We start from the raw sequence: 23,540 nt of genomic DNA, 5'->3' as shown, positions 1-23,540 counted from the left end.
ATTAACGATTTCAACCAGAGAACTAAGGAACGTGAATGGCTGATCCCCCCCCCACTACCCCGGGTGCAATAAACCATCAATGTGATAAAGATGTATATACTCTATGGTTGTAATGCAATACTATTTCTACTACACAATAAAAACAGTAATGAATAATGTGTTTGCAAAGATGCTTTGAGGATTTGGGACATGTAGTTTATGCATTATTTTTGAAATTCTTTATATTTCACCCATTGAGGGCTTTGCTTTTGTTAGTGTTTATCCACCCCAAGCCACATAGGATTATAGGATTTCGCCTCCGTATGAAGATAGTTTTCTTTTGATTAGTACGAGGAGGCGATGTCCCTTCGATATCACACCAATGAGTCACAAATGAGGACATGTTTTTAAAAAGACAGTACTGAAGTTGGTTGCTGGAGCTACAGGTCATCTTCACTGAGACTGCACGCTGGGGAGTATCACCAGTCATAGAAATGCATTGGTCACAGAAGTGTTCTATTTCAAAGTATGATACCATGATCTTTGGGTCCTGGAAGGTGTCATGCACTTTTACTAATTCAATACTTGGGGAACAGAAACAGTGGCTTCTAGATGCTCCATGTTGACAGACAACCCTCCTCCTGGATAAAAGGCAAAGGGTCTTGATAGGAGCCTCTAGTTGGGGCACATCTGCAGCATCCCGTTGGTGTTGTACCTCAAAACTACAGACTAGCTATATGCTCTCAAAAGTAGAGTGCCTACAAACAAGTTAACGATTCTCCCTTTAAGGTGATCTTGCACGCTCAAAGGCCACCGTTTTCCAGCCCTCAGTGGTCTTGCTGTCTACTGGTCAAGTAAATCGGAATCCTGCCCCTTCTTTCTCCATTTATTCCTCTTGTTTAATGAGCATAGTTTTAAGCCCACAATCAAGTGGCACCGATTCATTCATTCATAAGGAATTTTGCATCTAAGGCTTGGAATGGGTACAAAGATGAGATCTTGAGCTAATTCCTTTTCAATACCCTTGTTATTATGGTACTGGTAAGGGGTGTGGTGAGATAATCTGGGAGTTCAAGTAGTACTATGACTGACTCGTGACTGTCCTTTTGTGTTCCTTTGTCTGGATTTCTCAGGGTTTAAGGGATGCAGATCATGAGACTTTGTAGGTCTGTCAGTCAGTGGGCAACAGATCTGTGACTAATGTACATTTCACTAGCGTGATCTCCTGTTCGAACTTACTGCTGATTTGTGAACGTCCCTCCGAGTGTACTATAGTTTCCAGACCTATTCAATCAAGTCTTCAAGAGAAATGCATGCCATGTAGTATTATCTTTTAAATATCTGTTTTGTTGTATTTTAATTTGATTGCTTATAGCACAAACCGAGCTCAAGAGCAGCGGAGAACCTTATGCCAGGATTGTGCCAGAATTCTGCTTGGCATTGTATGCAGTAACGGAGTACTGTTGCTGGAGGTATAGAGGGATTTTTAGAATTATATTGTTGAAAGAGCCACTTTTTTAGTGTTTTGCAGAATTGGGGGATTGCACAGGCATTTCAAGCCTCTGCCAGAATAAGTTCCAGATGGGCGTGGCAGGAGAAGGACTGCTTGCAAGTCTTTTGTATGTGGGTTAGGTTAACTCCAACCTTTTTTTTAATAGTTTTGCTATATGAGGGGTTTGGGCATCCAAAGCAGGGGCGTTTTGCCACCAAGTATGTTTATGTTCCATTTGAGACTGCTTTGTAGGTGTTTTCATCAAAGCACCAAAGACTAATTTCTTAATATATATTTTCCTTAACTACAGAACAATCTTTTAATGGTGACCTTTATGCTATGCGCTCTCCCGGTTTAGTCTATCCTAAATGTACAAACAATTAATGAATAGGAGCCATCCGAACGAGCCACCAGCTCAGTAGCATGGTCTACAAAAAATGTCACCTATACAGTCATGAATCCTGTGTGGTGATTCAGGCAAGTGTGGAGCAGGGATAATTAAGTACACCTAGTTAGGTAAAAGGCTCACAACGAGCTGGTATGTGTTCTTAACACTGAGTCTACCCACTGACATGCATGTCATGCTCCTAAGCCACAGTTTTTGATCAGTGCTGGTCAGTCTTATCCGCAGGGTGTATCCATATCGGCACATGAATCCTTCCTATGTGTCAGGTCCTCTAACCAGGGACAGGTAGTCAGAGTAACATGTTCTGTGCCTCTAGACAATAGTGCCACAGACAGCTTTGTAACTACAGGATAGCTCTGAATCCATGAAACAATCTTCATTGTTGAGTGTGTAATATACACACATATGCCCCACACTTATGCAGTGAGCCTACCTCCCCTACAAGCTAGTATGTCTGACAAAAGCACACAGAAGACTAGACCCTATATCTTAAAGGTGTCTAAGAGTTATTATCTGTAATTGGGATTTATATCCTTCAGCAGATAGTTGTCATCGTTGCAGCCCAGTCATTCTCAAAACAGTGTGTACCCTACACCAGACTGTACAATACAGTATTGTACAACACACACAATATAAAACAGCAAAGCAACCTGGCAAGTTCATGTTTTCTTATTGTTTCTGAATTTTATTTGAATATTATTTGGTGCCATATTGGTGTCCTAACCTGCTTGCTACTGACTGAGCGGGCCTTACCCCTGTCCATCATCACTGATGAAGGTAATGATGATACATATGTTAAGGGGTCGGTGGGCTCTGTGACATGTTATTTCTTCACATGTTAATGACTCCACGCATGAAGCCTGCATGGTTCTTGCAGATCCTTTTAGCGCGTGCATGCCCATTTTGTTGTCACCCTTTGTGATCCACTCCAGTAAACCCAGTGCTCTGGGTGCTGTGAAAACTGAACATGAAAGATAACGTCATCAGTGTGCTTCCTAGTAATGTATTAACCAACCTTAATGAGGTTCTCTTTTTTCATTCTTTATTGATGTAGGAAGGTCAGAATGCACATCCACACAAAAAATGAAATAAGGAGAATCTACAATGTGATTGGCACCATCAAAGGAGCGGTCGAGCCAGGTAAGACTATGTCTCTTTTAATGATCTGTGAACACAGCAACCTGTAAATAAATGCCAGCCACAGTACATGTATTTCACTGCCCTGGGCCAGGTGCTCTGTTTTCCAGTTATCACCAGTTTTTCTGCCAGGTGAATTCTACACCTTAGTGCTATTTATTGACCTCATGAATGGATTCTGTGCGAATTCACTTTTTATTCCCAGTCCCATAAAATCTGGACAATTATTATTTATTCTCTTTTTGAATCGATGGAAAATAAAAATAAATATTTTAGGTTGGCAGGATAAGGAACTGTGAAAGTTATAAATAAAACGTTCAGTCGCAGGGGTGATATGATCAAATGTATACGTATTTGGGGAGAGTTGGGTTGAGTAAAACAGCTAAGGCAAATCATTAACACAATACTTGTATTCATGTTAATAAAGTTATTATTATTACCTGCCTGCGTCCCCGTGCACAAGAGATGTGATTTAGCAGTGCAGCATTGACTCCTGGTTTTGGATGGGAGAAATATCATCATACATATTTGAATGCCTCAGAAGTACGCATTCTGATTGATGAATAGGTGGCAATAATTGCACCTCAAGAAATTGAGAAGCCATTACATTGAGGAGAACACACACCAATAGTCCAGCCACCCCCACCGCATCCCACCATGGCATACATTCCTATCTACCCATTCATGACACATTCATCATATCCATCACACCAGCACCTCCTATTCTCTTTCTCATATATTCATCAATTCCTCTCCTCTGAAACCTTCCTCTTCCCCTTCTCCCTAGAATGGGTGGAATCCTATCCCTCCCCATCCTTACCACCAGTATACCTACCCCGAAAATATGCTCTCTGTTAAAATTGTGCAAAAGACCACAGCAAATTCAGGATAATGCTGGTCACATCATCATTCTGCGGTCCTACAATCCATGTTCTCATTTTGAACAGAACCAAGCTGCCAACTATTCCCTGAGAATTATTGACAAGGATGACCGCAACATTCTGAAACTCCTAACTATTTCAACAGCTGTGCTTTATATACATAATTATAATGATAAAGATGCATTATTTATTTCATGATTTTGCCAAAGTGCTATACAGAGAACATGTTTGCATACAATTATCACACAACCGAAGTTAATACTCGTTTATCGAACTTAGAAGGATGAAAGGCTGAGTTGCCATGATTCAGACCTGTGACCTTCAGATCACACATAGATCGCAGGAGTGAGCACTCAACCCACTGAGATATCGGTCTGGTTTTATACTAAAAGACTCAATCAAATAAAAAACTTGATGGCTGGAAGGTTTTGAATCAACCATAACCACGGACACAGCTCTGGGTAACCCTCCAGTCCATAGTTTTTTCACCTGCCGTTATATAAGGGGGAAAGACCATATACAAATCTGGCTTGGGCTAACCCCAAAAGTAGCAGTCCAACCTGACTTGCTAGGTGACATATGTCCCACATGAACCCACAAGCAACCCCTGACATGGTTCGGCCTCATTGGGCATCAATGGTGACGTGGAGATTGGGTCTCTAGGCCCAGCAGTCTCGGACCCACGTCTGAGCATTGCCAACCCGTTCGGGGTGACTTAAGCAAAACCAAAAGGTAATGGCCTGAAGGTTTTGACTCAAACATAACCACAGGCACAGTTATGGGCAACCCTCCAGTCCATAGTTTTTCATCATCCAAATCATTAGAGCAGGGAAGAGATTTTCAAATCGGGATTAGTCTGACCCCCAAAGGAGCAGTCCGATCCAAACTTCTAGGTCTCACTCCTTCTGCACGAGACCACAGCAATTCTACACATTTTGGCCTCAGTGGGAATCATCAGTGAGGTGGAGCTTGGGTCTCTAGGCTCAGCAGACTCTGGACCTAGTCTGGGCATACTCGTTCCTTTCCGGGGACTTAAGCAAAACCAAAACGTGATCGCTGGAATGTTTTGAATCAATTCTGGGCAACCCTCCAGACCGTTCAAGCCATTACAGAAGGGGAAAGACCATATGCAAATCGGACATGACCCTAACCCAAAAGGAGCAGTCCAGCCCAAACTGCTAGGTCACATCACTTCTGCATGAGACTACAAGCAACTCCAGACATTTTTCATCAGCCCCGTAGGCATAATCAGTGAGGTGTAGTTTGAGTCTCTGTTGCTGGACACACAAAATAAACAAAAGGTGCAGTTTCCTTGACTTTTACTTGTGGCGCAGCCCCTGGGTGAAAACTAACAACATATTTCCTTCACCCTCCCTCCAACTGCACTGCTGAAACATCTGATTTAGTTTTTGCTAGTGGCTCGTTTGCACCCTTCATCCTTAAAGAATTTGCTCCTGTGTCCTCCTTTTCCATGGGGCCCATGTGCTTACGTCCAACATTACACTAGTTGAGAGGGGCCAGAGAAAAGTGAGGCAGTATCTTCTGGTGATGGGTATTTGCATACTCACAATAGCTTTCATGCAAAAATGTTTGATGCCTCGCCATGATATTATTGGTAATTTTAAAAAACTCTATGAAATCATTCATTTATAGGAGAGGGTTACCATAGCATTGCCGATTTCCTGAACAGCAATGTAGATGTGTGACTATTTCTTGTCTGTATGCAGATTTATGTGATCACTGTGCCGCCCATAATGTTGACCATAAAAATTCTGACTTTCATTACGATGCATCACATAGATCACTGTTCCCCGCATCCCCTTAAGAAACCCTTGTTACCCACTTACTTTTTCGGTAACACACTTCTGTGTGTGCGTGCCACCAGCTCTCCTCTATCCCTGCAGCATCAGTTGTCTCCCACTAATGTGGGTCTGAAAAGCCAACGCGTGGTCTGTTTTTATTTTGTAACCTTGTTTTTCTTTGTCTCCTGCTACCATCTAATGGGGATATATATATATATTTGATCAAGAATTACTGGATTTATCGATATACGATTTTGAGGAAGAAGCTCAGATGCCTATCAGGTCTACGAGTGCACCCAGCAGAGATGTGATCCCAGCCCCTCTATCATCCCTATCTGACCCCAGCAAGACAATGCCAATAGCGTGTGTGCAAAAAAGAGAGCAGGCTAAGCACATTATAATGCTGGAAGAAAAGTGAATTATATTACTCGAGAGACTTGCTACACAGCACAATGCTGACCTTCCACCAAGATGCTTTGACAAACTAACAGGATCATCACTGAAGGAAACAAATATGCCGGCAAACACTAATCAAGATTCAACTTTAGAGAGTAAGCAAAATCCAAGCAAAGCGTTCTCAGAAGTCTCAGAACAAAAATCACACAAATCTCTCTACGACCAAACTCATTATTTCTAAAAAAAAAAAAACCCACAAGCTGGCTGAATAACCAGAATAAGAACTACAACATGAATGACGATAAAACCTCTTTAGATAATATTAGAGAGTCACAGAATCTAGAAAGGATGTTGCCAGCTAGTGATGATGTAAAAATGAATCATACTAATATTCTAAAACTCCTACACCAAATTCCATTGCTTAGATGAATTGAATCCAGTGATTTCAGAGCGGTAGAATTTCTAATTCCATCTAAATATGACTGTTTGTCTTCAGATTGATTCAAAGCTGATTTGTAACTTATTGTTAAACTCAGCTGAAGTCTATGGCCTCTAGGCTTTGACATGAACGATAACTCGTCATTGTACAATAAATCAATCCTTAAAATTAGGAACCATGATCACCCATGTAGCTGCCGTGGGTGCGACCTGTTGAAGAATTTGGAACAAACAACCATAAGTGAAGCAGTGAAGCAAGGTCCTCTGCATGTTCACTTTTCAGAAACTGCAAGGAACCTAAAGACTCAGCCAAAAGCCCTATACAAATAACTTTTAATTTGCAGCAAATCACAGAACGAACAATAACCATAAACAAAAACATCAGAGAGCTCACACTTGCAGATGAAAACTGGGAATGGTTGGCTGGATTTCTAAATGCAAACCAAACGAGCTAGAGTGAGGAGCCCCTCGGGAAAAATCCAGCAACATTTGGTTCATGGAACAAGAGGAACTCCATCACTTCAATACAAAAGAAAACAAACTCCAAAAATACGACATGTTTGCAAGATAATTGGCTCCTCACTGCCCCTGTCGGTGAGGGCATTGATATACTCATAAACCCAGCCTTAAAAGAAAAAAAAAGCAGACCTTCGTCTGGTCTCCTGACGCTGATCAACAAAAAATGTAGAGGCAAACATTATGACCTCCAATAAATCCAAATCCGTACATGCAAATAACATCATTCGATTGGCCATCTGGGATAAAGTCTAATCAGAGAACCTTGATTATTGTAAACGTATACTGGGATCATGCTCAGAAGCCCCAGATGTGGCATGCTCTGTCTGTGAACACCTGCGGTGTCTGCGGAGCGTGTAACAGTGGGGCAGCCCTTCTGCCCTTTTCACTTCACTCTCAGCACCATTCCCTCATTGGCTACTGTTAAGCAGTCACACAACCATCCAACAATCACACCCAAGAACTCTACATCTAACTGCATCATCACAGTTCAGCACTTTAGATGTAGATGAACTGTTGATCACTCTGAGTACAATTGGGCTGTGATTGCAAAGCACATACAGCAACAACTACTGTAAAACTCTCCAAGATTTCTGCTTGCAGATTCATGCACATCCACATGAATGAACACAAACTAGAGGTATGAATATTTTCTGCGCAGTACATGTACAGCTCTTGTATAAACGCATATAAACAGGGTAACTGCCACGTACCCTGTATAACCTGTAAAAAAAGCTTACTGTCATTTCTTCCATCTGCTATGATCAAGTGTCCCTTGCAAAGCTGTCGGCTCTCCAGAATTTTATTTACCCATATTACTAACTGTAATGTGCAAACTGTTATTCTCTTCATTCATTCTGTCATTTGTGTAACCACTGCCACCTATGTGTCCACATTTCAACCATAATAGCATTTAATGCAGTATAGAGCATAGGATATACATACACTTTCCTTTCTATACATTCTCGATATTTTACATACAATCTATCATTTGAACTTCCTTTAGGAATGATTATAATAGTAATCAGACACAACACACACTGCTGTCTAACCAAGTGTCATTTCATGTTAAAAGATGTGAGAAATATCAGTATAATTGTGGGAGAAGGCATTCTAGTGTGTTATAAAAATGACACGCAGCCATGATGTGTACATGCATCTTTATTCATGCACACAGCTAGCCATTATCATTTGAAAGGCTCCCAGCTGAAACAACACCACTGCCTCTACAACTGTTCTTCCAATTTAGACAGCTCTCTCATTCCAGCTGGTTGCCCATTCCATTCTAGAATTTACCACAGCATTCAACTATGCACACGTGCAGTCATGTCTATCACATCATGTACAACTATGTACAAACAGTGTAGTAAACCAACACATACAACATCTCCCCCTTCCATTTGCAACGCAAGCACCACACCCTTCATTGCAACCCTTACTTTATTTCAGACTCTCCCATCTCCAAGCAGCAAAGGATCACCCAGTAGTTTGCTAATCACCTGCAGTCTGTTAAACTTGCTTTGTCCCTTTGCCATTTTTTCAGGTTTTCTTATTTGAACCTTCTCCCCTGCAACTTTCCTGGAGAGTAATAAGCTGCTGAACCATCACATCCTTCTGCTTTATTTCCCACACCTTCACAAATGTGTACATTGCATGCTTTTCCCCCACAGTTCCTACCATTTACTCTGTCTAAATAGCAAGAAAAGCATACCGTTATTTCTGCTATCTCCTAACATCCAATAACACCACCTTAAAAAGACAAGTGTGCTCTATGTGATTACTACTGTAATCATTTCTAAGGCAAGTTCAACTGACAATCTAAGTAAAATCTACAGAATGGACATAGACAAAGGAAAGTGCTTCTACATGTTATGCACAGTTATCAGAAAGCACACTGCAAAAACAAACAAATTCATGTCTACATTAACAGTGCTATTATCCCACATATTTACTAACTTTTTTCTTTCACAATTGCAGTGAAGACCACTCTCCTAAAAACCAACAGCATCTGAGGTATGAACCAGAAATCAGAAGAAACCTATTCTTTCCACCCAAAAAAGTAAGTGCAATACTGCCATAATGTTCTGTTACTCAAACACTATAGAATTCTAGTATTGTAGAACACACAATTGTATTAACCCTGCAGCATTAGATTCAGTATTACTGCTTGCCCCTCAACAGCTGCACACTTTGTATTGTCATCTGAACACCAGTATAGTAATGCACAAATACGAGAATAGCCGTCCCAACCTGAAGTAACAGCCCATTGCACAATCACACACCTCTACATACATGCTTACCATCATACTCGGACACTCATGCACAAAGCACACATACACTGCACAACATCACAACCCACACTTTCTTTTTTTCTCCAACAGACCCCAAAGAATGCCTACCAAAAAGCAGCTCCGTAGGACGCAACACAGAAGTAGACAAAATCAAAATAAGTGTCCAAAATACCTCTAGCAGAATTTGTACAAAAACAAAACAGCTAATACAGTCAGTAAGTGAAACAAAACCAGTTTCCAGTAAAGAAAATGTGCCTCCTCTTTTCAAATGTAAAACGAAACAGAAAGTGATTAACAAGACTGCAGCTACCACTAGTGCTAACACTGCACATATAAATCTCGATGTAGCCACAAGTAAGCATACCAAAAAAAATATTTTACAAAAAATGTTCTGCCCTAGAGTCCTTGACAACCTTATAAAAACAGCAGAGAAATCACTGACAACCCTTAAAAGCTACTGTAGAAAATGTATCCTAGAAGCTCTCATAGACAGTGTAATCCTTCTCAAAAGGAAATGATTTATTTTAGTTTTAAACAGAATGAAACCACTAACAAAACTAAGTACTAAACTACAAAAAAGACTTCTCAATAAACGGAATATCATCAAAGATAGCTTCGCAAGCATCTGTGGAGGTGAATGCGCTCACACCACAGCACATAACCATATTTCAATGAAGAAGCATACAAACAAAAGCAAATAAACCCAATTGCCATACATAGCAGTGGACGAGGGTATGAAAAGGTTAAGAATACCATTATGGAACAAGAAATGCTGCTAACAAAAATATCCCCAGAAAACTTAGTATCAACTCTCCATTCCACTGAACCAATGCGTCCAGTCTACTAATGGCTGTGCACATCAATGTGTAACATAGCCAAAAAATCTTTCAAATCTTTACGTCAGTTCCTCAATCAGTATGTGAAATGCAAAGACAAATTGAAAATAAAACAATTACGAAGTATGGACTCCTGTCCAGTGCGCAAATACAAAGGACTACAAGGATATTCATTAGCCTGCATTTCTGGACTTATTTGCAAAAGCACCTTCCACCATATCAAAATGATATCAACACACCATTCAACTATTAAGAAATCTGGTTCATAATCTGTTCTATGCCAAAAGTCCTGCTTTAGCACTAGCCAACTTAAATAACAATATTCTACATGGTACAGCCAAAGAACTACTCAAAGAAATGGAGCATATCCACAGAAAATATTTTGGAAGTGAACGCCACTTACAAAATACAATTGCTTTACAACAGACTAGCAACAACTTTACAGATGGCAACCTTCTACTACACACATACAAAAAAGGATTACTAAAGTTTAAATGTACATCTGCTGAAGTATTAAACCATGTGTGTGTGTTACCACAGGACTTTTTATAAGAATAGCACAAAAATTGTAGACATAATGTACAGAATAGAAGACAATGAAGGTTCCAAGTGGTTCCAATTAGCTCTCTGTTTTATAGCAGAAAACAAATACGAAATTACTGACCCCTTAATACTTTGCTGTTACTGCACTGCAAAACTTGACAACAACCAAACACCTTCACGTGCTATCACAAATAACTTGGAATTATTCCCACTACCAAAACCCCTGCAACAGCTTAACTTGTATGAGAGCATCATAATTCAAACAGTGGACACATTTCAAGCAATAATACGTATTCAAACAAAAACAGTAAAACTACCTCCCTCTGAATTAGTGAAAGGCATTTGTGACAAAGTAGTTTATTTGCCACTAGATCTCAAAGAAAATGTACACACTCTGGGAGTGCAATGTCCAGTAGATCAATCTTTAATTATCTTAGTAATTGGCGTATCTACAAAAGACAAAATAGATTGTCAACAACTTGTGGACTTACATAAAGTTAGACAAGCACTGCTACATCTAAAAGACAACAATGAATACTACAAAGAAATAAATATTGAAGAAAAACTCAGGGAAACCACTGAAATAATTTAAAACTCATCAGAAACGGGTTAATTTCAACTTCTAGATCCTGCTACAGAATCCAATATTTTAGACCATTATACAATTCACCCATTACACTCTAAAGACACCATAGATGGAAATGTACCAAATGCGACAAGCCAAAGGATCTCCAATCGGCATATGGGAAAAAAGTATAGAAGCACGTGCCTTCCCTCTACTGTTTCCTACTGGAAAAGGAGGAAAAGGAAGAAGATACGATGATAGACCCGCACAAATAACAGCATCAGAATACTGATCGTTATGAAGGTATTCTGAAGACCCCAGATTCAGAGAAAACATGGAATACATATTCTACCTTCTCTTTGTAAGTGAACTAGCAAATCTATGCTATGGAGTTGCACACACATTGGGTACCAATTTTCAAAATATGTCAGCTAACCAATTACTACAAAAAGTGCAAGAAAAAGATGAGGTTTTACAGTCAAGCATTACAAATCTTTTAGCAAACATGCGTGGTACAAAAGAATACTGGTTCTGACATCACAGTGATGTACGCTGTATGATGAGAAACTTGGTTTGTGACATTAAGTTGTGCAGAATATGCATGGGAAGATTTACACGTTTTCCTACGCATAGCAAACAAAAACAAAACAGATATAGATATAAAAACACCAGGAGAACTCTGCTCTATAGATCCTGTAAATGTATCAAGATATTTCCATCTTTGCTTCATTGCTATGCTACACTTCATTTGTAATATAACTGTTCCTCCCCTTGGAGAAGTGCAACACTTCTTTTGGAGAAAGGAATACCAAGCCAGAGGAGCACCACACATCCACATGCTTTTGTGGATTAAAGATGCTCCTAAATTTGGTCAGGACAGTGATGCCACTGTTTTTCAGTTCATCCAAAAATATGTCACTTGTGAAATCCCTTCACAAAAGACACATAGTGACCTTCATGCACAAATTTTACAATTTCAAAGACACAAATGTGGGAAGTATTGTTGTTGCAAAAATAAAAACAAAGGGAAATACTACACCAAATGCTGCTTTGGTTTCCCTAGACCAGTTTCAACAACAGGTCAAGTAAACAACTTAATGTTTTCAGTTAGACATAGTGTCAAAGGTAAATCACCTAACAATGCATATTACATAAAATGAACAGAAGGATCCAAATACATCAATGATTACAATGCAATAATTGCCCTCCTATGGAATGAAAATATAGATGTGCAGTACATTGCAGACAATTCCACTGCAGTTGCACGATATGCCACAGCCTACTTAACCAAAGCAGAAAAAACAGAGCTTCAAGACCTCTGGGATGACATATCATCTGACAAAACACTATCACAGAAATTGTACAGGTTAGCCATAAAAATGCTCTCCCATGGAGAATGTGGCTGCTATGAAGCTGCAGACCGTTTAACAGGTACTGCCTTGTATGGAAAATCTGAAAATATAGTATGGCTAAGCCTTGGTCCTGCTAAATGTAGAAAAAGCGTTCTGAAATCATATGAAGACATAGAAACAATAGCCAAAAATGATCCCAACAGAAAAGACATTTTGAAAAACAATTTACTAGACACATCTTACCCAAACAGGAGTACCACTTTGGAAACCATGGGTCTATACCACATAGCCCAAAACTTCACATATAAATATTATATTAAACCAGATGAGAAGAAAGGTAGATACAAAGTGGAAAATTGTGAAGCCAGCTTAGTGAAACTTACCAAACAAAGCTTATTTAATCATATCAAATTGTCATTAAAAACTCCTCAACATAATGAACTGTATTACATGTCCCTGCTACAACTTTTTAAACCACGGAGAAAAGAAGATTTACTCGATACCTATGACTCCGATGAAGACGCTTTCAAATCAAATGAGAGCACTCTAACAGACGTAAACCTTACACAGTATAAAACAATGTTGCACAATGAACAATTACAAGAACTACTCCAGGCGCAACTAGATGTGGACACTCCTCACAGTAGTCAACCTTCTGTAACGGGAAGCCAAGAACCTCTTGGACAGCCACTAATAGCAAATGAAGTAGAATTAGCCATGACAGAAGTAGAAAACACCATGTGTCAGTATGAGCAATCTACAGAAGACTTTGCTCTACTTAAATCACAACTAAACAATGAGCAGAGTAGCATTTTCCAAGAATTAACAAAACAAATTGAACATGGTGTGCAGCATGAAAGTAACAATTATACCTGCCAAGACTACAAACCTATACTGCTATACGTGAGTGGTCAAGCCGGTTCAGGCAAAACGTTCTTAATCAAAATCATCAGCAAGTTCCTCCAACAATTGACAAAGAACAAAGTGTCCGCTGTTGTAACTGCGCCCACAGGTTTAGATGCCTACAACATAGTTGGTGTCACTTTACACCAATTACTACTCCTTCCAGTAGAACACCAAAACAAATTAGAATATTACACATTTTCTCCAGAAGCTGCAATGGAACTACGCAGAGTTTTCAAACAAATGAAAATACTGCTAATACATGAGGTAAGCATGGTTTCCAATCTAATGCTAGCCTTCATTCACCTCAGATTACAAGAGGTCCTAAAAACGGACTATGAAGAACTATTTGAAGGAAAACACATTATAGTTTTCAGAGATCTTCAATTAACACCACTTAAAGGTGAACCTATTTTTAAAACCTTATGGCACAAACTATGCCGTAAAACTCTTGGCAGCATAGGAAATGTCAGACTTTGGCAACATTTCCAATATAGAGAATTAACTGAAAACATGTGTCAGTCTGCAGACCTCACATACACCAACATATCAAAATGTATTAGAGTTGGTGTACTATGTCAAGAAGCACAATCTATAGTGAAAACCAGGCACATCCATGCACTCTATGGCCATAACTCATGTGCTACTGATGTCATGGAACAATTAGCACACAAAAATGTAATCTGTATGTACTTGATGCCAACTCTTGCAAGCTGTTCAAAATTTTATGAAACAATGTTAAAAAAAGAAATGCAACCAATACTTCAAATTTGCTCCACAGACAAACTGGACGTACATGGTATGACACAGCCCATGTCAACAAGCCACAACAAGGCTAAATACCTTAGAAACTCTATCTATAACACAGCTGGTTTGGAGAAAATATTAAGATTATCTTTAAACTGTAGAGTAATTCTTAAACGTAACCTTGATGTAGACCAATGACTAGTTAATGGAGCACTAGGTACAGTTGCTGGCTTTCAAACATACCCACGTGAAAACAACATTCAGTTTGTCAACATCCTGTTTGACAAACTTTCAGAAGTTAAAAGGATAGGACGCCCACCAGCCCGCTTTCTTCTTTTCAAAGACATGTATGTACACAGAGAACAATTTTCTCTAACTCTAGCATACACAGTCACCATTCACAAATCACAAGGTCTTACCCTAGATAAAGCATTGATAGATATTGGTAGTACAGTCTTTAAAGAAGGCATGAGCTATGTAGCACTGTCACGCTTACGTACACTTGACAGCCTATATATAAATCAACTTTGATGCAAGTAAAGTAAATGCTGATATTACTTGTATTCTAGAATACAATAAACTGTGTTCATTCTACACCCCCATCTAAAAACCTATCCTGTTCCGCAAAAAGCAAAACTTTGTAAAAGAAAAAAACTTCACTCTCAAAGTATGCAGGATGTCACAGCAATTCCTCCAAAGACATTGAGAGAAGCTACTACTTCATCAAGGACCACAACCAAAGAAAAATGTTCTGCACAAACAAAGTCAACTACCTCTTCAAAGAAACAAAGCGCACGCCAAACAAATGACTTGGACACAGAACTGTCAGGTCCATTCAAATACAACTTGTGTAAATTGCTACCCAAATGTAGCAATCCATATTCTATTTCAATTGCCACCAATTATTGACATTTACTTACGCGGGACAGACCAATTGTGTTTGCAAATGTTAGTCCTTCATAGAAATGCAACCAACAATCCTGACAACACTTGGTGTTTCTGGATTAAGGCAGGCATTGGACTACTGTGCTGGGATGGTCAAATTCACTATAAACACACAAAAAGATCCACAATAATGTCTAATGTACTTACTACAAGTACTAGAAAACAAAAATATACCTATAAATTCATGCATGTGGAAACATATATGCACTCTTTGCAGTCATGTCGCACAAGAAGTTCCTAATGAGCGCTTCGTATATGTATCCATATTTAACTGTGATTCCATTCCATGTCTGCAACTTGTACAAAATGCAAACCATAGCAGAATATGTACTACCTGCAATTCAGATAATCAATCCACCTTACAAATAAAGACACATAGTAAATACATAATAGTAATGCTTTTACGTTACAATGCAGATGGTACCAAAAACAACTGCAAGCTGACTGAATTCACACATGGTCAAGTATCACTTGGTAAGAAAACCTTCGCAACCATATGTATAATCTACCCCACAGGAGCCACAACCAATGCAGGTCACTACACTGCATATATAAAAAAGAATTGTGGATGGTTTGAATGTAATGATACTACCATTACTCTAAAACAGAGATGATCAGCAAATCTTGTAAACGCTTACTTAATATTCTTAAACCAAAATGTAATAGCTAATCTGTGTATGAATATAAACAAATCTTCAACTTCAAAACTATGAACAGTTAGAATATGCCAACAGGCATCTAACTTCCCCAATATTATTCAACAAGCAAACAGATAAATGAATACCATTAAAATGAAACAAGAAATAAACCGTTAGAATACGCCAACTGCTATTTTATTGCAACAATACTACCACCACTTCCAAATCAGAAACCATACACCTATTCAATTCCTCCTACTGAAATCAATGAAAGAAATATATTATACCACAACGTAGAAAGGTTTCTTTTAATCCAGCATGGATTTTTTTTCCCATAGACCCAATGATTTAATGAACAAACACAGGAATTTAGCAAATTGCACAGTACACTGGTTTCCCATGACTGGTTCCCATGTCATGAAAATACTGCATACAAACACAAAAAGTCAAACAGTAAGTATATAATGATTGGACTCACAAACACCACATCATAATACACCCATGCAAGCAAACACCTGACCATAGGCCACAATCCAAAATGTTTGCTTCCATGGGTATCCTATGCTGCAGTGCTTGTTGCCAAACACTACAATCTTCACTACATGGCCTGGCCAAAACTCTACATACAGCCTCAACAAAGGAAACAGTAAGTATATGATAATTAGACTCACAAACAGCATAGCATAACACAGCCATGCAAACAAACACCTCACCAATAAATACAACCCAAAATGCCTAGTCTTCAATACCAACATTCTGAACACAATCCAACAAACAAACTAACACACATCATCTCATTGTCCTATAAACACTATTACACTACTGCCAATCAGTACTCACATTTTTGAAAACATATCCCCTAAGCAGCCCACAAACCACAGTCAAAATGTTTGGTAGCATTGGTGTGTTATGCTGGTGCCATGCACCCAAGACTCTAGGCCCTGGCCACAACCACTGCAGCATAATACACCCATAGAAACAAACACCTACCGAATGACCACAACCCAAAAAATAATGCATCCACCTCCAAAATCTATCCACTTCAATTAACATTCTAAAATAATAATTACAACCAACGCACAAACTCTTCAATACATACCCTCTTCACAAAATGCTCTACTAACGACCCAAAACCAACATCATAGTAAAGTAAAATAGCCAGTAGTGCTCCCAGTGTTTAGTATGTCTGGGGACAACCGCGGTGACCACGGACACCGCAAACACTTCACAGCCTTTTCCCACCTAAACAAATACATCATTTGACCCATCTCTTACTCCCCCAACCTATCCAAGAACTCCTGCACACCAACACACTCCCCAAAATTTGATTTATGCTCACTTCCACGCCACGCTGTCCGCGGATCCAATATGGCGGGTGCATCAAAAGAATGTGACGCACCTCACGCTTCATCCCAACCAATCAGCGAACATGTCAAGTGTCTGCGGACATGACAAGCCGATTATCCAGTCGGTGTCCTGTCCGCGGAGCGAACAGGGAAGTGTGTCCCCCGAGCAGACATAGATATCACTAATTTTTTGAGACCCACTTTATGGTCGTTTTAAAAAAAAATACTGGACGGATTTTCACCCAATTTAGAAAAGCACGCTCTCGGGATCAAGCCCCCGCTCCTGTCGCAAATTTGGTGAAAATCCATCCAGCAGTTTGGGCTGTAGGAAAACCGCAGCGTTTTCCAACACAACCGCGTTAAATCTGCCTGAATCTGCTTTACCATTTGGGGCTCTCGGGCTCCCCACGGGGAGCCCGAGAGCCCCAAATGGTAAAGCAGATTCAGGCAGAAACAACGCAGCATTGCGGAAAACAACCGCGTTGTTTCTGCCTGAATCTGCTTTACCATTTGGGGCTCTCGGGCTCCCCATGGGGAGCCCGAGAGCCCCAAATGGGAAAGCAGATTTAGGCAGACAACGCAGCATTTAGCATTTCCTATTTGGGTCTCTCGGGCTCCCTACGGGGAGCCCGAGAGACCCAAATGGGAAATCAGCTGCAGGTAGAAACACTACGCGGCATGTAAACATAACCGCGTGTGTTTCTGCCTGCTGTGGCTTTCACTTTGGGTCTCCCCTGGGAGCACCGGAGACCCAAAGTGATAGCCACAGCAGGCAGAAACACACGCGGTTGTGTTGGAAAACGCTGCGGTTTTCTTTCCAAGTTTCTCAGGCTCTTCCGAAAGAAAACCGCAGCGTTTTCCAAAACAATAACGTTGTATTTATGTTTGCGGTCGCTTCAAAAGCGACCGCAAACATAAATACGTCGTAGTTTTTAAAGCTGCGGTTTTATTTCTAAGTTTTCCGGGCTCCTCCAGCCCGGAAAACCTAGAAAAAAACCTGCAGCTAGTGCTTATTTAAAAAAAAAAAAAAATAGCACTTACCGAGATTCAGCTGCATCTTTCCTGCTCTGGTCTCCGGTCCCCGTCCTCCGCCTACAGCACTAATGAAGGGAAAGCCACCCAGCGGTAGCCTTTGTTTACTACAGCTGGCTGGCTTTTCCTTCATTAGTGCCGCAAAAGCCAGCACAGGAGGGCCTCCATTTCACTAAATGGATGCGCCCATGTGCTTGCTTTTGCGAATTTTGAGCTTGAATAGCTCAAAATTTTACATAGGAAGTTTTAAAACGGAGAATGCTAGTATTTTTTTTTTATGTTGCCTATCTATTTTTTAAATAAACATTTTTACTAAACCATCCCTTTAAAATCTGTAGGCCAGCTCACAAACGAACCACCAGGCCAGAGAAGTGGAAGCAATTTTCGTCGGTTTCATGGTCAGAACTCACAAACAGTTTCAGGTTATGGACAAGGTCAGGGCTCTTCTGGGGTAACAACCAAGGACAAGCCTCGCAGGGATTCCAGAGAGGCCAGCACCAATCTCGTGGTCGAGGGAGGTCCTCCACATCCAGAGTTGGAGCTACACCTCCTAAACAATGACAAACCGCTCCAGGTCCCCTCCCATGCCTCTCCAGTAGGAGGGCATATTTCACACTTCACCCACGCATGGGAGGGAATCACTATAGACAAGTGGGTGCTATCGACCGTGGTGGGAGGTTATACCGTGGAGCTAATCCAACGACCATCCAACCATTCCTGCGACCAAGGTTAGCTATGAAGGAAGGACAACTCATCCTTCTCAAGGAGGTCACAGCGCTGCTACTCAAGGATGCCATAGAAATCATACTAGCAAACAGGGTAAACAAGGGTGCTTATTCAGCTTACTTCCGTGTGCCAAAGAAAAATCTAACTATGCGCCCAGTTTTAGACTTGTTCCCTGCAAACACTTATGTAAAGCCACAAAAATTCCACAGGACAACGCTACCGGAAGTAATCCCTCTGCTAAAATGGGGGACTACATGGCAACACTGGATATGAAAGATGCCTATTTTCATATGACAATGTTCCCAGCGCACAGAAAGCTCTTGCGTTTCCACTTAAGAAACCAGCATTACCAATTCAATGCGCTGCCCTCTGGTATAGCGTCTGCTCCAAGGGTATTCACCAAGGTGCTGGCAGTGGTGGCAGTACACCTGCATAGGGAGGCAATGACAGTGTACCCCTCCCTGGACGACTGGCTGATTACAGGGGAATGACCCCATCTTTGCAAACAAAACATGCAAAGAACCATAAACCTTCTCTTCCAATTGAGCTTCTCAATAAACGAGAAAAAATCAAGCCTTGTGCCAAGCACAGCACAACAGTTCCTAGGAGCTGTCTTGAACATGGAAGCAGGGTTAGTCTTCCCATCAATGGAAAGAGTTCAGAACATGCTACGGCAAATACCTCTGTATCAAGTTGGTCACCAGATAAGCGTACGCAAAACAATGCGTTTACTAGGCATGATGGCATTGTGCATTTACCTGGTCCCACACGCAGCTTTACGCATGCGGCCCATGCAAGAGTGGTTGGCGAAACAATGCTCTCAGGCAAGCGGTCAGTGGGACAATCTCGTGGTTGTTTCGCCAACACCAGTAGAAAACCTACGCTGGTGGATAAAGGAGAATCTGTTAAAGGGAAAACCCTTCCACAGCCCAGCAGTGCAAGCGATCATTACAACAGACGCATCACTCTCTGGTTGGGGAGTACATTACCTTCACCACACAGTACATGGTCTATAGACTCGCATCACAGCACAGAACCACATAAACCTGCTGGAACTCCTAGCAGTATTCAAAGCGCTTCAAGCATTCGAAGCTCAGCTAACAAATCAGTCAGTTCAAATCCTAACTGACAGCACCACTGCAATGTTCTATAGCAACAAGCACGGTGGCACACACTCTCCAAATCTGTCCAAGCTGGCACAGAAAGTATGGAGATGGGCACTCAAATGGGGGATGTTTCTATCCTCCCAGCATCCTCCCAGCATGTTCCAGGGCTACTCAACACTCTAGCAGACTCTCTGAGCAGAGATCCCCTACTAGAAGAACACAAGTGGCAACTAGACTCAAGTGTCGTAGACCACATCTTTTCGCAGTGGGGTTACCCCACGCTAGAGTTGTTTGCTACAAAAGAAAACAAGCAATGCCCAAACTTTGTGTCCAGGTTTCCCGAACCAGACTCTAAGGGGAACGCCCTATGGATGAGCTGGTCAGGGAAATGTGCTTCCACCAACTCCTCTAATGAGCAGAGTGGTGAACAAGATTCAAAGGGAGCAGATGACACTCATCCTAGTTGCTCCCATGTGGGCGAAACAACCATGGTACCCACATCTGCGCAAACTGGCAATGTGCGATCCCATCAAACCAAGGTGCCAGAACAACCAGTTAACCCAACACGGGGGGATAACCGTTCACCCTCAACCTCACTCAATGAACTTGGCAGCATGGCTCCTGAAGTCATAGAGTTTGGACATCTAAAACTTCCACAAACGTGCATGGATATCCTCAAGGAGGCACGTAAACCAAACACCAGACACTGGTATTTCGACAAGTGGAGGGGGTGTGTGATCTGATGCCAGTCTAAACAAATAAACCCCATAGAATTTACTCTATCCCACATTCTAAATTATATGCTTCACTTGTTAGATTCAGGGTTAGCATTCAACTCTATAAAGGTCCACCTGGCGGCTTTATCAGTTTACACCACCTTTCAAAATAAGGTATTGTGGTGGAAAGTTCCGGTCATCAAAGCATTCATGGTGGGAGTAAAGAGACTCCACCCTCCAATTTCAGACCCTCCGCCAGGCCGCGATCTCAATGTAGTTCTCGCAAATCTCCTGGGGCCCCCATTTGAGCCTATGCATAAGTCAATTCTTAAACACCTGACATACAACGTTGCCTTCTTAGTGGCTAATACTTCCATAAGAAGAGTTAGTGAATTGCAAGCATTGTCAGTGTGAGATCCTTTCTTCATCGTGTACAAGGACAAATTGATTTTACGGACACACCCTAGGTTTTCACTGAAGTTCATTTCCAAATTCCACGTAAACCAATCTATTGAGCAAAGGACCTTCTTCTAGAACCCCACAAGCTTAGCTGAGGAAAAACTCCATTCACTAGATGTAAGAAGGGCGGTCTTTTACTATGTAAACAAGACCAGACCGCTTAGGAAAACAGACCAACTGTTTGGCTCCATAGCACCAGACATTTCCAAGAATGCCATCTCCAGATGGATAGTCAAATGCATACATCTATGCTATGCATTATCAAGCAAAAAACTGCCTTTCACAACAAGAGCTCACTCCACAAGGGGCAGAAGACCTACTCTGGCTTTCATCGCAAATGTCCCTTTGGACATCATTTGCAAAGCAGCTACATGGAGCTCAGTATACCCTTTCACTCAGCACTACTGCACTGACACTCATTCTAAAGCAGATACACAGGTGGGACAAGCAGTTCTAAAACATCTATTTGCCACTGGACCTTCTCACAACCCACCATCTTCTCCTAACACTGCTTGCTAATCTATGCATAGCATGTGATCTAAGCAGATTCCACAAGCCTCAGAAGGGATACATTACTCACTGTAATCATATTTCTGATGCTTTTATCTGCTTAGAGACACATGCTCCCTCCCTCCCCTGGAGAGAAGGTGCATGGATGTTTATACAAGCTCCTCTGATACATATCTGCTTGGATATACCTGTACTCATGCTACACTTTATGCTACCTCATGTCAGAAACAAAACAATCTGAGGGACCTCGATGCGTGAAGGACCACGGGTACAGTGGACGTCACACTAGAGATAGTATTACTGGAACGCCCTGTCAACGTCCCTTTTCGAGTTTCGAAACAACAACTGTAATACTCTGCAGCTTCCACTAGATGTCAGCCTATGCATAGCATGTGAATCTAAGCTGATATAAGCATCAGAAATACGATTACGGTAAGTGTATATATTGTCATGGTCATCGGGCCAAGAACGCAAACATTCAAGGGCCACATACACAGAGGCCACGATGGACCAGTCCTGGCGCCTTTGGAGCCATAGCTCATGAAGAACAATAACGAGAACATTTTGTTGTGCCAAAAATGCTTTTATTTTGGGTGCAAGGCGCATTTAACATGGAACTTGCATCACTAAAGCAGCCCCACGTATAATCTTGGGTGGGGCTGCTGCTGCCATTGGGTTGCCTTGCACGTGCTGATTCTCTGGGAGTGGCTATATAAGCTACTCCGATCCCTGTGGCAGACACTTCATGCAGCATAACGCTCACCGCCGCCTGGGATTAAACTTACCTTTGGAAATCCTGCTTAAAGCTTTCATACTTACCAACTGGGGAACCTGATCTCATCTGTGCGCATCTTCGTTGATCCTGACATTCTTCCCCAAAGCTTCTGGAACGCTGACATCTTCTTCTTGGCACCGCAGTTCATCTTCAAGCCTTCCGGAACGCAGAAATCTTCATCCTGGCAGCGCAGCTCATCTTCACATCTGGGATGCTGAAATCTTTATCTTAGCACCGCAACACGATGCTCTTCACCAGCGACAGCAGAACCTGCAAGAAAGAATGAAAGGCAAGGTTAGACACTTAAAAGACATTCAGTTTAAGGTCACGCTACCACCGAACCTTGCGCTTTGCCTTAAACCATCACTCACCTGTTGTCGGACATTGCAGTTTCAGCAATCTTCTTCCTGTTCAGCGTTCCACGCCCCAAAAGCTACTTTTAAACTGCATTTCCATCTATTGGGAAGACAACAACAGGAGAAAATGTTATTCAGGGTTTAACAGCAATATTGAGAGCAATAATACCAAGACAGAAAACGAGAAGAGGCAAATAGAAAACAGAAAGAGAAAGAGACAAGAGGAGAAGCATAGTCACAGCTGGACTGGACTATTATTTACCAGGGATCAGTGAAGGAACTAGATCCCATTGACAAGCGCCCCTGCCAGAAGTAGCAGGACGGAGAGCTTACCATCAATAATTAACAGGTGAGCCCTATGGGCCGGTACCTGTCCACAGAAATCGCACGTTGGGTAGAAGGGTTTAAGAGGCACAATAATTACCGATCAGTGCACTCACGTTTTCTCATATCCACGCAGGAGCAATTCCACCAATTACCACTGCTCAGAACTTATCCGCAGAGGGAAAGACCGGACGGGGTGATATAATTCCTGGAAGGCTGCAACCGTGCCCCAACGCCTCCACAGAGACCAGGTGAGCGTAACATATATAAAATGCTGCCCCTGCCCTTTTATTTGCCACTTTTCTTGCTTCTACTTACATCCG

General features: G+C 41.3%; 1 protein-coding gene across 3 annotated transcripts in view; it reads left to right on the top strand.

Annotated features, from left to right (window-relative positions):
- The window catches only part of LOC138527989 (glutamate carboxypeptidase 2-like), an 898,418-nt gene that overhangs the window by 423,902 nt on the left and 450,976 nt on the right, over positions 1-23,540 (top strand). For all 3 annotated transcript variants that reach the window (XM_069639404.1, XM_069639405.1, XM_069639406.1), the window contains exon 9: positions 2,932-3,017. In XM_069639404.1, the coding sequence (XP_069495505.1) occupies positions 2,932-3,017 (86 nt within the window). The remainder of the gene's footprint in view (positions 1-2,931; positions 3,018-23,540) is intronic.

The sequence above is a fragment of the Ambystoma mexicanum genome, chromosome 7q, assembly GCF_040938575.1.
Source record: "Ambystoma mexicanum isolate Mex_15411 chromosome 7q, UKY_AmexF1_1, whole genome shotgun sequence".
Lineage (NCBI taxonomy): Eukaryota > Metazoa > Chordata > Amphibia > Caudata > Ambystomatidae > Ambystoma > Ambystoma mexicanum.
This window is presented reverse-complemented; position numbering and strand designations above follow the sequence as displayed.